This window comes from Schistocerca americana, chromosome 3, assembly GCF_021461395.2.
Source record: "Schistocerca americana isolate TAMUIC-IGC-003095 chromosome 3, iqSchAmer2.1, whole genome shotgun sequence".
In the NCBI taxonomy this organism is placed as follows: domain Eukaryota; kingdom Metazoa; phylum Arthropoda; class Insecta; order Orthoptera; family Acrididae; genus Schistocerca; species Schistocerca americana.
The window spans coordinates 135,850,333-135,865,120 of NC_060121.1; the positions used below are offsets into that span (position 1 = coordinate 135,850,333).

Genomic DNA, 14,788 nt, shown 5'->3' on the forward strand with positions numbered 1-14,788 from the left:
GAGCTGGCACATTTGTGGCAGCCAGTGGGAAGTGGCACAAGCTGAAGGCAACATGGGGATGAAGGAAGGGGAAACTGAAACTTTGACAGATTAAAACTGTGTGCCGGACTGAGACTTGAACTCGGGACCTTTGTCTTTCGCAGGCAAGTGCTCTACCAAGCTGTGAGGATGGATCGTGAGTCGTGCTTTGGTTGCTTAGTTGGTAGAGCACTTGCCTGCGAAAGGCAAAGGTCCCGAGTTCGAGTCTCGGTCCGGCACACAGTTTTAATCTGCCAGAAAGTTTCATATCAGCGCACACTCCGCTGCAGAGTGAAAAATCTCATTCTGGAAGGGAAACTGTTAGGTGGGGGGTGTGAGGACAATAGGTTACCTTAGATAGAAGCCAGGACGATTATGGGAACGGAGAATGTGTTATAAGAGTAACACTCGTCTGTGTAGTTCAAAGAGAAGCAGGAGGGAAGGTCCTGATAGCTCTGGTTGTGAAGCAGCCATATAAATTAGGCATGTTGTGTTCAGCTGCATGTTGTGCAACTAGGTGGTCAACTTTGTTCTTGGCCACAGTTTGGCAGTGGCCATTCGTCCTTGTGGACAGCTGGTTGGCAGTCATACTGACATAAAAAGCTATACAAAGATGGTATTTGATACGGCTGCTTTGAGAGGTGGCCCAGCCATTGATAGAGTAGGATAAACCTGTAATAGGATTGGAATAGGCACTTGGGTGGATTGGGCTGATCTTGCACGTTGGTCTGCCAAAGGGATCACATTCCTGTGGCAAGAGGTTGGGAATGGGAGTGGCATAGAGATGGACTAGGGTGTTTTGTAAGTTGGTTGGGCGATGGAACACCAGTTTAGGAAGGATGGGCAGGATGTCCCTTGTCAACCCCTCACACAATCTTGCCTAGCTGATCTCTTCTACGTACCACAGCTTCCAAAACTTGCTCCCAACACTCCACAAAACTGAGAACCCATGCAAATCCAAAACGCTGTTGTTAACTCTCCACCAGAAACCTCTGTCTTCTAGAAGTTTCAGTCCTATCCACAGGCCTAACCTTCAGCCCTGCACCCAATCTTAGCCATGTTGGATTTGTCAGAGACTTACTCTCCTTCTCCCGATCCCTACGATAGATACACTTCTTTGCCATCAATCCCCCAGCCAAAGCCGACCTAATCCCAACAATGAATGTTGCCTCTCCCAGTTCATACCACCATCTAACAGTGACCCTCCTCTCCTTCAAACTAACCTTGCCCTAATTAGCTTCCAGGAATTCCTTACCTCCATTTTGACCTCACCATCCTTCCCCCACTCCCTTCATAAGAACATTAACCTTTCGGCAGAAGAAAAGACATACCAGAAAACAGATCCAGACATAATCATACTCCTTGCAGACAAAGGTTTCATCACTTTCATGATGAGCTGCAGTGACTGCCTAATCGAAGGTCTCTGCCAACAGATTCCTCTGCCTACGAGCTCTGCCAGAGTGATCCCATCCTGGAAGTCCAGCATAACCTTCAGTCCATAGGCCCTTCCAGAACTCCTCCGCTGAGTCTGTCTTCCTCCTCACCCCAACAACACGCTACACACCAATTTTCTATGTGCTCCCCAAAATCCACAGACCCAACAATGCTGGGTGCTCCATTGTAGCTGGCTATTGTGCTCCTGCCAAAAGAGTTTATGCTGTTGTTGACCGACACCTTCAACCGATTGCCCAAAATCTAGCCTCCCACATTAAAGATACTAATCGCTTCCTTCACTGACTTACCACAATCCCCACCCCTTTACCACCTGGATCCCTACTCGTCAATGTTGACGCCACCTTCCTACACACCAACATCCCTCATGCCATGACCTTGCCGATATTGACATCTTTCAGACTCCAAACCACCACCTCATTCCTTGTACACTTTACCAACTAAATCCTGACCCATAACTGCTTTTTCTTTGAAGGGATCCGCAGCACAGTCCTGAGCACCTGCATGACTCTTTCCTATGACAACCTGTTTATGAGCCACCTAGTGCAGGGTTTCCAAAACTGTGTTCCGTGGAACACTGGTGTCCTGTGGGAAGTGAACAGGTGCTTCATGGAAAACTCTTAACAAAATGGCCTTTTTTTATATTTACTTTTTAGAATTTTATTATGGTTTCTGTGTTACAAATTATCATTTAAAACTGAAGTAGTCATTGAATAAAACAAGATTTTCTCTTATTATTATTATTATTAATATATTTTTTTAAATTTTATTAACCTTCAAAATAAATAAGATGACCCATCATAGTACCAGCATTTTCAAATTGATCTGAGCTGTGTTACTGTCCAAATTACGTGCTACAAAAACCAAATTGCAATTTAACCACAGCTACTCAAAGGAGATAGGAAGGTAGGGATCTTTGCTGATGCACAAACTCGTGGTTGGTACATAATTTTAATGTCAACTTCAGGACAAATTTCATTATTACATAGTTACAAATCAGATAACAGTATGAAAATTTAATTCAGACCTTTGTCCATTAAGAAAATATACAACGATCTCAGCCTGCCCTCCAAGGCGACGAACCCCAGCTGCCGCACATACCAGACTATTTCTTTAATAGCAAATAATTCACGTGGCAGATAAATGCAACTCGTGATTCACCCTTTTCAAGACCATGCAAGGCTTACAAACTACGTGACTATCTGTAACATAACTGAAAACCAAACTGAGACATTTACCGAATAAAAGAACAATTAAAATTACACTGAGTTGACAAAAGCTCTGTCCTTCATATTAAAAAAAAAAGTCTAAAACCAAAACTGAGCAAAGAGTGATCACACTAATTAACATACTACATCAAATTAATACTGCAAGGAACCTTTAAAACAGGCAGTAAAACTCTAGACTTTGCAAGTTCATTATAACACTTAACTGATCTCTGGCAGGTACAGCATGCCACCATAAGTTTCCCAAATCTTCACAGGTTAACAACAGCATATGAATCATACGTAACTTAATGCTTCCAGTTACGCGATGAGGAGATGTCCAGTATGAGATGATGGACCCACCACCATTTCACACGTAAACGCGGCGACTAATCAGCTCCGTACACCCGGCGTGCGGCAAAATGGCGTGGACGGCGAGGCCCGGGCGCAGTGGATAGAGATGAGGGCCTGTTTTCAAAACATGTTGCCTCATTGAACGCTGACCGGAGAGAGAGCCTGGTCACACACCAAGCCGGAAAACCAAAGCAGAATAGTCAGAGATACAAGAGCAGACGAGTGTCAATATCAGCGACACAAGTGGCGCCTAAATAGCGCCAGTCGCCACAGCTCATGTTTCGTCAGAGGAAAACTTGCGAGTCCCCGATCTAGAAGAAACCTACCTAGCTCCCCCCCCCCCCCCCCCCCCCACTCCCCACCCCCCATCTGGTCAGACTCATTAGCAATATCTTTGTGATATGGATTCAGGGCCAAAACACCCTATTTAGATTTCATCATAACCTTATCACCATCTATCCCATCTGCTTCACGTGGTCCTGGAAGTTGACCTCCACCTCTCTGATGGCCCCATCCATATTTGTGTCCACATTAAACCCATGAACCATGAACAGTTCCTGCATTGTGACAGTTACCATCCCTTCCACACCAAAGAATCCCTCCTATACATTCTAGCCAGATGTCGTAAATTCAGTGACGAGAACTTCCTTGCCCAGTAGTCTGAGGGCCTCACAAAGACCTTCACAGATGAGCAGTACCCACCCACACACCCCGCCTCCCCCCTCTCACTTGCCCCACCCCACCCGCAAACCTAGTCCACAAACAGATTTTCCATGCCATATCCTGACACACATCCAATCCTCCCACCATCCCTAAGAATCTCATACAAAGGAGCAGCCACTTCATCATCCTGGGCTTGAACGGCTGAACCACATCCTTCATCAGGGCTTGAATTATTTCTCATCCTGTCTTGAAATGAGGGAGGTCCTACCCAAGATCCTTTCTACCCCTTACCCCTAATAAAGTGGCGTTTTGTAACTTGCAAAACCTACACAAAATCCTAGTCCATCCCGATACCACTTCCACTCACAACCCAGGGATCATATCCCTGTAGCAGACCATGATGCAAGACCTGCCCAATCCACCCATCCAGCAGCTCCTGCTCCAGTCCTGTCACAAGATTATCCTATCAGTCCTGTCACAGGTTTATCCTAACCCATCAGAAGCCAGGCTGCCTGTGAAAACAGCCATGTCATATACCCACTCTGCAGCAGATAATGCACAGCTTTTTATGTCAGTATGACTACCAAACAGCTGTTCACCAGGATGAACGACCACCGCCAAACTAAGCTGTTCACCAGGATGAACGACCGCCGCCAAACTATTGCCAAAAACATAGTTGGCCACCCAGTGGCACAACATGCAGCTGAGAACAGTGTGCTCAATTTCAGTGGCTGCTTCACAGTCTGAGCCATGTAGATCCTTCCCTCACCAGCTTCTCTGAACTACTCAGATAGGAGTTACCTTACAACACATATCAGGTAACCCAAACCCCCACACCCTCCACTCAAGTTTCCCCTTGCTCTGTCCTGTCATCTCCTCTCAATTCACGTCCCCACATCACCTTCAGTGTGTGCCGCTTCAACTTCCCACCGGCCGCTACAATCATGACAGCCCCTACAGTGAGACCCTGCTTTTAAAGTTTTCAAAGGATTTCAAAAATGGTGTAAAACACGGGAAAATGTAAAATGTGGGAAATAACATTTTAAACTGTAAAAGTTACATATAGGGTACCCCCTTGCACTTTGTGTATGATATATGTACATAACGAGCATCAAAAGACTTGTCAGGGACTTATTTATTATCTAATGAAGGGTTCATTATCTAAAAAAAATCGCTGATGTAACTGGAACTGATAACTGTCTAGGAAGTAGGAACGTTTAACTCAATTTCATATGTCATAATTGATTTTGTTGGAAGCCTGCAGCTGTCATTTATTATTTAAATAATGAAATACTGCGCTAGTTACATATTTTTTCATGCTTAGCAGGACGTGCTTCGAGAATTTTTTCTCATTGTCAAGTGAAAATATGTAAATAAGTATTTTGTGTGGTGTTTGAATATGTGTTATTCTACGTCTCTTGCACTGTAGTCGTCTTTTTGAGGTTACCAGGTACTGTGCCTCATAGGTTATGTAGAAAGCCACGCACACACATGCAAACTATCAATCACATTGTTTGTTTGTGTAACATCACAAAAAATATACACGTAAACACTGCACTTGACAACGAAAATAAATTCTCAATACATGTTTTGCTCAGTATGAATAAAGTATGTAACAGGCACTGTGTTTAAACTAAAAACATTTGAGCAATGCAAAGTGAATGACGATGTCACCTAGTGCTCTAAGTGGCCATATGCTGAAACACGCTAAATATTGTTCGACAAAGGTGTCTTGAGGATCACAAAACTTTGTTTGTGCAGTAGAGACGGTTTGGAAATGGTGGTGATTGGTCATGATATCTTCATTCAAACGAACCTAGTTACTCCCATCAGCCACCATGCCAAGTAGATCTTGGCAGGATGGGAGATATGGCATGAATTGTTCCAACTTCTACACGTTTACCAGTTCAAATCTGCTGAATAGAGTGCCTTGGTGTCGAGAAGATTAGCCACTACTGGACGGCCAACATCATGACTGCATCATTTTTTCTCCACAAACATTTTTTCATAATGTGTAAATCATGGGAAAATTATAAATATGTTGATGCAAAATCAGGTGCAAATTAACATTGTGGGCATAGAAAATTTGATGGGACCAATCAAAAATGTCGTAAACAGCCAGAAAATGTTAATTAAGGGAACATAAAAGTTTAGTTGTACTGTATATCTGTGTTATGTAGAAGGGAAAAGGAAGCGAGGAAGGAAGAGATTTCAGATACTGGATGATGTGATGGACGGTACAACATACAGCAGCCTTAAGAAGGAAGAAATGGATCACAGAAAATGGAGAGGCAAAGGTCCTGATAATGTAGCAGAAAACTGATGATGATGCTGATGATGACTGTATATCTACCAGCCCGCCCTTCCACATTTCTATCCATCAAATAGGTTGCCTCCTTCCGAGCCACTAGCCACTCACCCCCAATCCCTCTTGCTGCCTCCCACCTCCCTTTCCCTCTATGCTCCCCACTGACAATACCCTCACCACAACTAGGCCACATGCCTCTAAAAATAGCATTTGCTCTGTTAGTCCAGCCAGCACCATGCAGGGGCCTAGGTGTGTGTGTGTGTGTGTGTGTGTGTGTGTGTGTGTGTGTGTGTGTGCGCGCGCGTGCGTGTTTTACTATAGCTTGTCAAACCGTAACTCCAAAAGCTAGAAAGCTTTCTTTCTTCTGTATGTGCCTGTCAACAACTCAACTCTTCTGCTTTTCAGTGAGTGGTCTCCTTTGATTCAAAAGTAATTTGCTGCAATACTTTGGTGAACCAACCATGTCACGAAAAAAGATGAATATGTTAATAGATGATGGTGCCGCATATGTAGCTTTGGCTATTATCCCAGTTTCCCGGGAAAAAAAGAGAGAAAAAAAAATAGTTAAATGAAAATGAGTTACCAGATTTCCTCAGTACGATTAATGGAGTGCTTTCAGTTATTAAGCCAAGTTGCTGTTTCTAGTTTTCTGTGTGATATTACATGTAATCACTGCCTGTTAGTTGGTGTCCATCCAGCAAGTACACCCAATAACACATCTCAGTTTACGAAAGCCTATCAAATATGTAATCTACTAATATTCACAGAAATAATTACTTTATAGTTAAAAGGTAAATTACAGTGTTTTTACAATAATACATTTTTTGTTTACTTATATACTTGCAACTGATGTACATAACTGCATTATGAAGCATTACAAGGCACTTGTAAGGGTAGTGCAAAGTGCACAGTTTATCAGTTTTCTTGGAATGTTTGCTATGCAGTAAGAAAACCAAACTGTTATCAACAAGTGACAGAAGTGATTCTTCAGTTTCTCCCTGTGTATTTGATGTGTTGTACCAACAGCAAACATCTTGTGTATGAGAAACTTTTTGAAGAATTTCAGTAAGAAGTGGAGGGCACACTGTTAGTTCAGTAACAAAGAGGAGCAGTCTCATGCCCAACAAAGGAGACATTTCACAGACTGTGGTGGAGCTTTTGCTCGAGTCATTACCACTGCAGACCAGGATATGGCTTTCTGTCTTTCCCAAATGCTTGTAGTGAGGGGCAGTTCGGACTTCATTTCCATCATTGAATAGGTTTGCTCCTTGTCTATCTCTGGTGGATATGACATTGTTGCACTTGACATGACATTATGTTAAAACAAAATCCATTACAGCATTTTACAGCACTATAACAGGGATGCCAAGGATATACTCCTTGAACATTTTAATTTAACATAGGACCATTTTTCTACTTCTGAAAGGAAGCTGTTTTAATCCCTGTCCTTTTGATTGGGAAGGTTACATTCACCAGCCATGTGGGCAAAGCTGTGGAGCAGGTAGTCAGCTTCCGCCATGTCTGGATATTAGAGTCCAGGCAACTCCTTTGTCGCTATCATTGTGGGTCCAGGAGGGTTACTCCAACACTGATAACCTGCCACTGCAAAGGCGGCTTTAAAATAGAATATCTGTGCAAGCAGCACTTAGTAGTCAAAGCCAGCTGGTGACAGTAAAAGCGAACAGTTACAAAGATTGGACGATTCAAACTTACCAGTCTCCCTAGAGGACTTAGTTCCCCCCCACATGACTTCTGCTCCCATAGGAGGATCCTCCTTTTGTAGTGTTTGTGGCATTCAAGTTTCAGTAAGCTATACCTTCACAGGATATGTTTTATATTTTGACAAGAGGGGTATGTTTTATATTCTGACAAGAGGATGGCAACAAACATAAGTTGGGCCTAGCTTTTACTTTAGCTGAGAATAAGAAAAGTGTGAAAAACTTATCAAGTTGCTATGCACCATATAGCGGAGATGCTGAGTCACAGATAGGCACAACAAAAACACTCTCACAATTAAAGCTTTCAGCCGTTACGGCATTTGTCAATGATAGACTACACACACACACACACACACACACACACACACTCACTCACTCACTCACTCACACTCACACACGCAACTGCAGTCTCAGGCAATTGAAACCACACTGCCACACAGCAATGTGGTGTCACTTGTGTGTGTGTGTGTGTGTGTGTGTGTGTGTTGTGTGTGTGTGTTATATTTTAATAGGATCACGAAAGACTATGATGTGACATACCCTAAATCAGATCAACAGTAATAACAGTAAGCCTCCAATGTACAGAGGCTTGTGAAGTACACTCATGCTCATAAATTAAGGATAATGCTGATACGTGGTGAAACAACACTCTGGTGGGTGGTTTGGGGGTTCAAATCACCTCGGGGTATGACCATGCGGTGCATTTGACCTGCGGTCGTTACATGGTGGCGCTGGCAGCAGTCCACATACGCAGAGGTGTATGGGTGCATGTCACAGCACGGTGCAGCGAGTAAGTGTGCAGACATTTTCAGTTGTGCTAATGGTGACTGTGTGTTGAAAATGGCTCAAAGAACACATATTGATGGCATTATGAGGGGTAGAGTACTAGGGCGACTGGAGGCTGGCCAAACACAGCAGGTCTTAGCACGGGCCCTCCATGTGCCACGAAGTGTGATCTCAAGATTATGGCAATGATTCCAGCAGACAGGAAACGTGTCCAGGTGCTACAGTACGGGACCTCCACAGTGAACAAGGCCGTTACCTCACCATCAGTGCCTGCAGACAGCCACGGAGTACTGCAGGTAGCTTTGCTTGGGACCTTACTGCAGGCACTGAAACAGTTGTCCCTGGACACACAGTCTACAGACGACTGAACAGACATGGTTTATTTGCCTGGAGACCTGCAAGGTGCAATCCACTGACCCCTGGTCACAGGAGAGCCCTTAAAGCCTGGTGTCAAGAACACAGTACGTGGTCATTGGAGACAGTGGTCCCAGGTTATGTTCATGGACGGGTCCAAGTATAGTCTGAACAGTGATTCTCGCTGGGTTTTCATCTGGCGTGAACCAGGAACCAGATTCCAACCCCTTGATGTCCTTGAAAGAGACATGTATGGAGGTTATTATTATGATTGGTGCACGTACACCCCTGAATGTCTTTGACAGAGGAACTGTAACAGGTTAGGTGTATCAGGATGTCATTTTGCACCAGTATGTCCACTTTGTCAGGGGTGCCGCGGGTCCCACCTTCCTCCTGATGGATTATAACACACGGCCCCACTGAGCTGCCATCGTGGAGGAGTACCTTGAAACAGAAGATATTAGGCAAATGGAGTTGCCTGCCTTTTCTACAGACCTAAACCCAACGAGCATGTCTGGGATGCTCTCGGTCGACGCGTCGCTGCACGTTTTCAGACCCCTACGACACTTCAGAAACTCCGACAGGCACTGGTGCAAGAATGGGAGGCTGTACCCCAGCAGCTGCTCAACCCCCTGATCCAGAGTATGCCAACCCGTTTTGTGGCCTGTGTACGTGTGCATCACATATTGATGTTGGGGTACATGCACAGGAAACAGTGGCGTTTTGTAGCACGTGTTTCGGGACAGTTTTCTCAACTTATTACCAATACTGTGGACTTACAGATCTGTGTCATGTGTGTTCCCTATGTGCCTATGCTATTAGCACCAGTTTTGTGTAGTGCCACATTTTGTGACACCACATTCTGCAATTATCCTTAATTTATGAGCATGAGAGTGTATATGTAGATATAGAAAGCAAAATTGTGATTGGAAATAGGAGAGAAGACATTTTAAGTTTTAGGTAACAAATTGATACACATGAGATAGGGTCTGGCTAATAGAAAAGCCACAGGTGATTTAAACATGCTTTGATGTTGAAATACTATGAGTACATAAAGGGATGAGCTTGTGTAAGACAGTCCCACTCTGTGCCAGGGTACAGTTAGAATAATTGTCTGTAAGGATGGCAAATATTATCTAAGTGAACTTTATTTGTGTGTCGTGGGACTCCGGGAATTTTACTGACGAACTAAATTTTGTTATAGAGCCCTTCATATTATCATTTTTAAAATTTTCACTAGCACCTAACATCTGCTCTAACATTTTCAATCTAGTATTGAGATATGGTTGAATGTAGTATGAATGCAAAGGTAAACCACGTAACTTTTAATACATGTATTAAATTGTGCAACAATTGATATAAACAACAGTTTTCAGAAGTGATCACATGGCTGTATGTTTTGTTGAACAGTCTTCTTCATACATGGGTGTCATAAATCATATGTCAGCCATAGGCAGTCGTTTGTTTGGTTTACAGTTGAGCATTGTTTTTATGGTGTTGGACAAGTTTCTCTTGGAATACAGATGTTTTGTGAGACGTATAAAGAATTTGAAGAAATCTTGAGTGCTTTTGTTAATGAAATTTATTGGGGTCCGTGACGCTAATGATGAACCGTTGTGTTTTCTTATAGACACTGGACTTAGTCTGCTAGAATGATCATTTTATGGGTGGACAAACTGTGCCTTGTATGATAATATTTTTAGATTTGGAGAGGTGATTAATTATCTGGTATGTGGTGAGTTGGCATGTGCAGAAATAGTGCAGTTCGTACAAATTGCAAATGACGGAAATATCAGACCTGGCCAGTTTATGAGCAGTATTGTTATGTGCTCTTCTTTGATCTGTGGTAACTAAATTGAGTTTATTGTTAGTATTTTTAAAAAAAGAGGATATGAGCCCAAGTGGTACAGTAATGTACAATAATCTCCGGTACTGTCAGATGAGAAGCAAACTAACATTACTTCCGTCACTTTTGCAGAGAGAGACGAGAACAGATGCCTACCAGTCGTGGTGAGTCAAAGCGTTCTTCTGATGGAAGAGGAGGTGGTAGCAGCAGCAGTAGTAAACAGCAGCAGCAGGAGAGGGGAGACCGTATGTTGGAGGATCTGCGAGAACGTCTTTTGGATAAAAGAAGGGCCCAGGAAAGCTCTGATAGAAGAATTAAGATGGATCAACGAAGTCGACGCTCACAGCAACAACAACAGGATATGATGATGCAGCAACACCAACAACAGATGCAGCAACAACCGCCACCACCACCAGTTAGACATGAGACAGCACGGGAAAAAGCAGAGAGACTCGAAAAAGAGTTAAGGAAAGAACGGCTTTTGGAAGCAGGTAATGCTTTAATGATAATGAACTGAATTTAAATACTCTAGTGAATGCTAAATTGATGGAGACCATTGGTACCATTAACTTATTGGGTGGCTTTGTTGATAAGGTGGAAAATATGATGGTGTATTTTGTTGATTTGTCTCTATTTTAAAGCTTTGTGAAAATTTAAGCTTTCAGATCAATTGGATGTTGTAAAAGTTCATTATTCTGGATCTTTGATACTGTGTCAAGTGACTTGGTGTGTCTGTCAGAAACTGGACGCACATTCAGCAAATACCAGGGTAAAATCCTGGTTTTGGCAATTCTTATTATAATCTCTATGGATTTTCCTAATCACTCTTAGGGAATGGCAAACTGGTTCTTTCATCAAGATCATGGGCAATACATTCCTCAAAATATACCAAAACGGAGTTGGTAGTACGTATTCCTAAAGAAAGAAGGTAGAAAATTCATATTTTATCTTGACGTACCCATATCTCTCTCCTAGTGGTGTTTGAAATGTTGAAATGATTTGCCTTCCTCTGAGTATCTGTTGCCTGATAATTTCTTTCATCATAGAAAAGGCTCGACCATATGGTTTCCTCTTTGTCAGTGAATTTTTCTCTTTTATTTGCCTGTATTGTTACCTCAATCAGATAGCTGGGGTGTTTTAAATTGAATTATCATGGTATTCCGGTGAGGTTAAAGATTGCACTGTGTTATGTGTTTACAGACCGGGAAATGGTTCGCCAGAAAGAGGTATACAGGAGAGAACTAGAAGCCAGACGAGAGCGACGCCACTTAGAGAAAGAAAAAGAACGTACCTTACACGAGGTCAGCATGAAGGGAGAGCGAAGTGAGAGCCGTGAGCGAAAGAGACGAAAGCTGGAAAGTGGTGAACAACAAAGTGAATCTGATGGTGAAGGTACAGAATTTATTGGAAACATTCTGTTAGCTGATGCTAATTAACTAGCCATGAATTAAACCCTTTTCTTTCTTGTAAATGAAGGACAGCTTTCTGATGCCTGGCTTTTCCGCTGTCACATTCTCACCAGCCTAATGAGTAGGAGGATTGTTTTCTTTCACGAATAACAGTGAAGTTCAGTTGTTTGAGTGTCTTTCTCTCATGTTTCTACTGTGGAAAACATATGTCACATTTGGTACTGGGTTTCTGTAACCTATGCTAGCTCCTGCTTACAAATGAATGGAATAATACACCTTCAGTTTGGGAAAAGGTTGTTGCCACCCAAAATAACCATTTGACAGTTGCAATTGACTAATGCTACCTCTGAACTGCTGCACGTGGTGCTTGCAGCAGCAACAGTTGTAGAACATCTCTTAGACTGATCGTAAGAATCTGATCTCTTTATTTATCTATCTGCTAATCTGTCCTTTTTTTCTGTGTTGGTAATCCAAGTATAACATTCACATCGAAAGGAAAAATTACTAGAGAAGTGACAAGGAGGCAGAATGGATGGCCAGGAGATGACCCTCCAGCACTGTTGATACACACAAATAAAAGTACAAAAAACTATCCAATTTTCAGAGCTATTAATTTCTTCCAGAGAGAGGAAAGGAGGATGGGCTGGGAAAGGTTATAAAAGGAGGACGGGTTTCTCAGGGTGAGATGGACTCATCTGTTGTGAGGACAAGGAGAGCTAAAGATTCAGTAGTACCAAAAGCTGGGATAGGCATTTTGTACTTTTGTGTTTGTCTATTGGCAATACCTAAATTTATCTTTTGAAGGCAACTACAGGCAATTCATTCTATCCCCCTAAAACCACTTATATCTACATATTAAAAATATTAACCGGCACCTGAAACTCTCCATTAGCTTCAGACAAAAATATTATGTACATCTTAGGCAAATGTGGGAACGGCCTTGCCGCAGTGGTTACACCGGTTCCCGCGAGATCACCGAAGTTAAGCGCTATCGAGCATGGTCGGCACTTGGATCGGTGACCATCCAGGCCCCCATGCACCGTTGCCATTTTTCGGTGTGCACTCAGCCTTGTGATGCCAATTGAGGAGCTACTCGACTGAATAGTAGTGGCTTCGGTCAAGAATACCATTTTATGACAGGGAGAGCGGTGTGTTGACCCCACGCCCCTCCTATCCGCATCCTCCACGGAGGATGACACGGCGGTCGGATGGTCCCGGTAGGCCACTCGTGGCCTGAAGACGGAGAACTTTTCTTTTTTTACATCTTAGGCAAATAATATACCAATAAATGCTGGTGGAGGATGGGGACAGAGTGCAACATTTCAGAATCTACGGATCAAGAGTTATTCTCTTTGAATCACTGTTAAGTGCAGTGCAGAGGATACTTTTCACTGTATGACACATTAATGTATCTTTGCATTCCATTTATGGATGGAGTGGGTGATTAAAGCATGCTAAGGTATCTCTACAAGTTTTTATTACAAATTTCATCTTCATAGGCTCTGCGGGGGGGGAACAATAAGTCAAGTGGTAAAAAATGTTCACAAATTCTATCCTAAAAATTGGTTTTTGATATTTTCCACGTAGTTTTTTACTAGATGTTAGACATCTTCCTTCAGAGTTAACAGTAGTTGAGGTTTTTCAGCATTGCTATGACACTCTCCTGTGATCCAAATAACACTGTCACCATCTGCATTGCTCTTCATATACTCTGTATGTTTTTTGCTAGCCCAATCTATTCCTGTATAAGCCATACATGTGTTTTATAAGCAGTTCATAGACCAATATCCACATTGTACCAATAAACCATAGCCAACTTTCCCAACTCTTTAGTGTCGGCAATTGTTGAACTTTATATCCATACTCTTTGTTACTCTCAGGTGTAATTAATTGTGACCACTTAATCGTGTATTTTCATTAATCACATATTTTCCTGAAGTACCCACCTCAAAATTTCTCTGTCTCAATAGCTAAATGTCTGTCTTTACTCCAAGACAGCGTTTTATCTAGCTCCAATTGGGTGTTACTGGTGTTTCTACAGGATATTGTATCATAAGTAACTGCTTCACCTGCAAAAGTCTCGAGTTTCCAACTGCTGCTTGTGTTACAGTTATGGTGACGGGTCTGTACATTTTCTTATGACACATCTACTATTGCTTCTTCTTCTTTGAAGGGCTGTTCATCCAGGATAAAATGCTTTGTCCTGCCTGCCAGGCAATTCACTCCAGTGACAAACCAGAATACATATCCTTAAAACATGTTTCCTTTAGTAGACGTATTGATTGAAAACTTGGCCTAATTCGACTGACAAACTTTCCGGGTTTTAGATAATATGCACCCTATGAGTCGAGACAGGGACTACCCCTTCTTGCTGGCATGGATTGTGACAACTATGAGCCTGAAAATACGTATCAGTGCAGATTGGCTTCTTATAAACAGCATATTCCAATGACCACCACTTCAAGGATGTGAAGGCATTCATCATTTCCAAATTCCATAGCGAAATGAATATTTTAGTGGCTTTAACTGAGATCTTTGAAAAAGGTATGAAAATTGTCAATGCCATGAGGTCAAATAACAGGCAGGTTTCAACATATTCAACTGCCAGACACGTTCCTCAAACCTTCCATAAAAATATTGGCAACAGAAGGTAACATGGGTCTCCATCTGTCTGC

General features: G+C 42.5%; 1 protein-coding gene across 6 annotated transcripts in view; it reads left to right on the forward strand.

Annotated features, from left to right (window-relative positions):
- Positions 1–14,788, forward strand: part of LOC124605471 (cyclin-dependent kinase 11B) — a 99,318-nt gene that overhangs the window by 39,883 nt on the left and 44,647 nt on the right. For 4 of the 6 annotated variants that reach the window (XR_006978647.1, XM_047137173.1, XM_047137174.1 and 1 more), the window contains exons 4-5: positions 10,837–11,195; positions 11,905–12,096. Coding sequence is in view for 5 of the 6 variants with exons in the window: in XM_047137173.1 (XP_046993129.1) it covers positions 10,837–11,195; positions 11,905–12,096 (551 nt within the window). In the remaining variant the exon portion in view is untranslated. The remainder of the gene's footprint in view (positions 1–10,836; positions 11,196–11,904; positions 12,097–14,788) is intronic. The other 2 variants (XM_047137176.1, XM_047137177.1) reach the window with 1 other exon arrangement.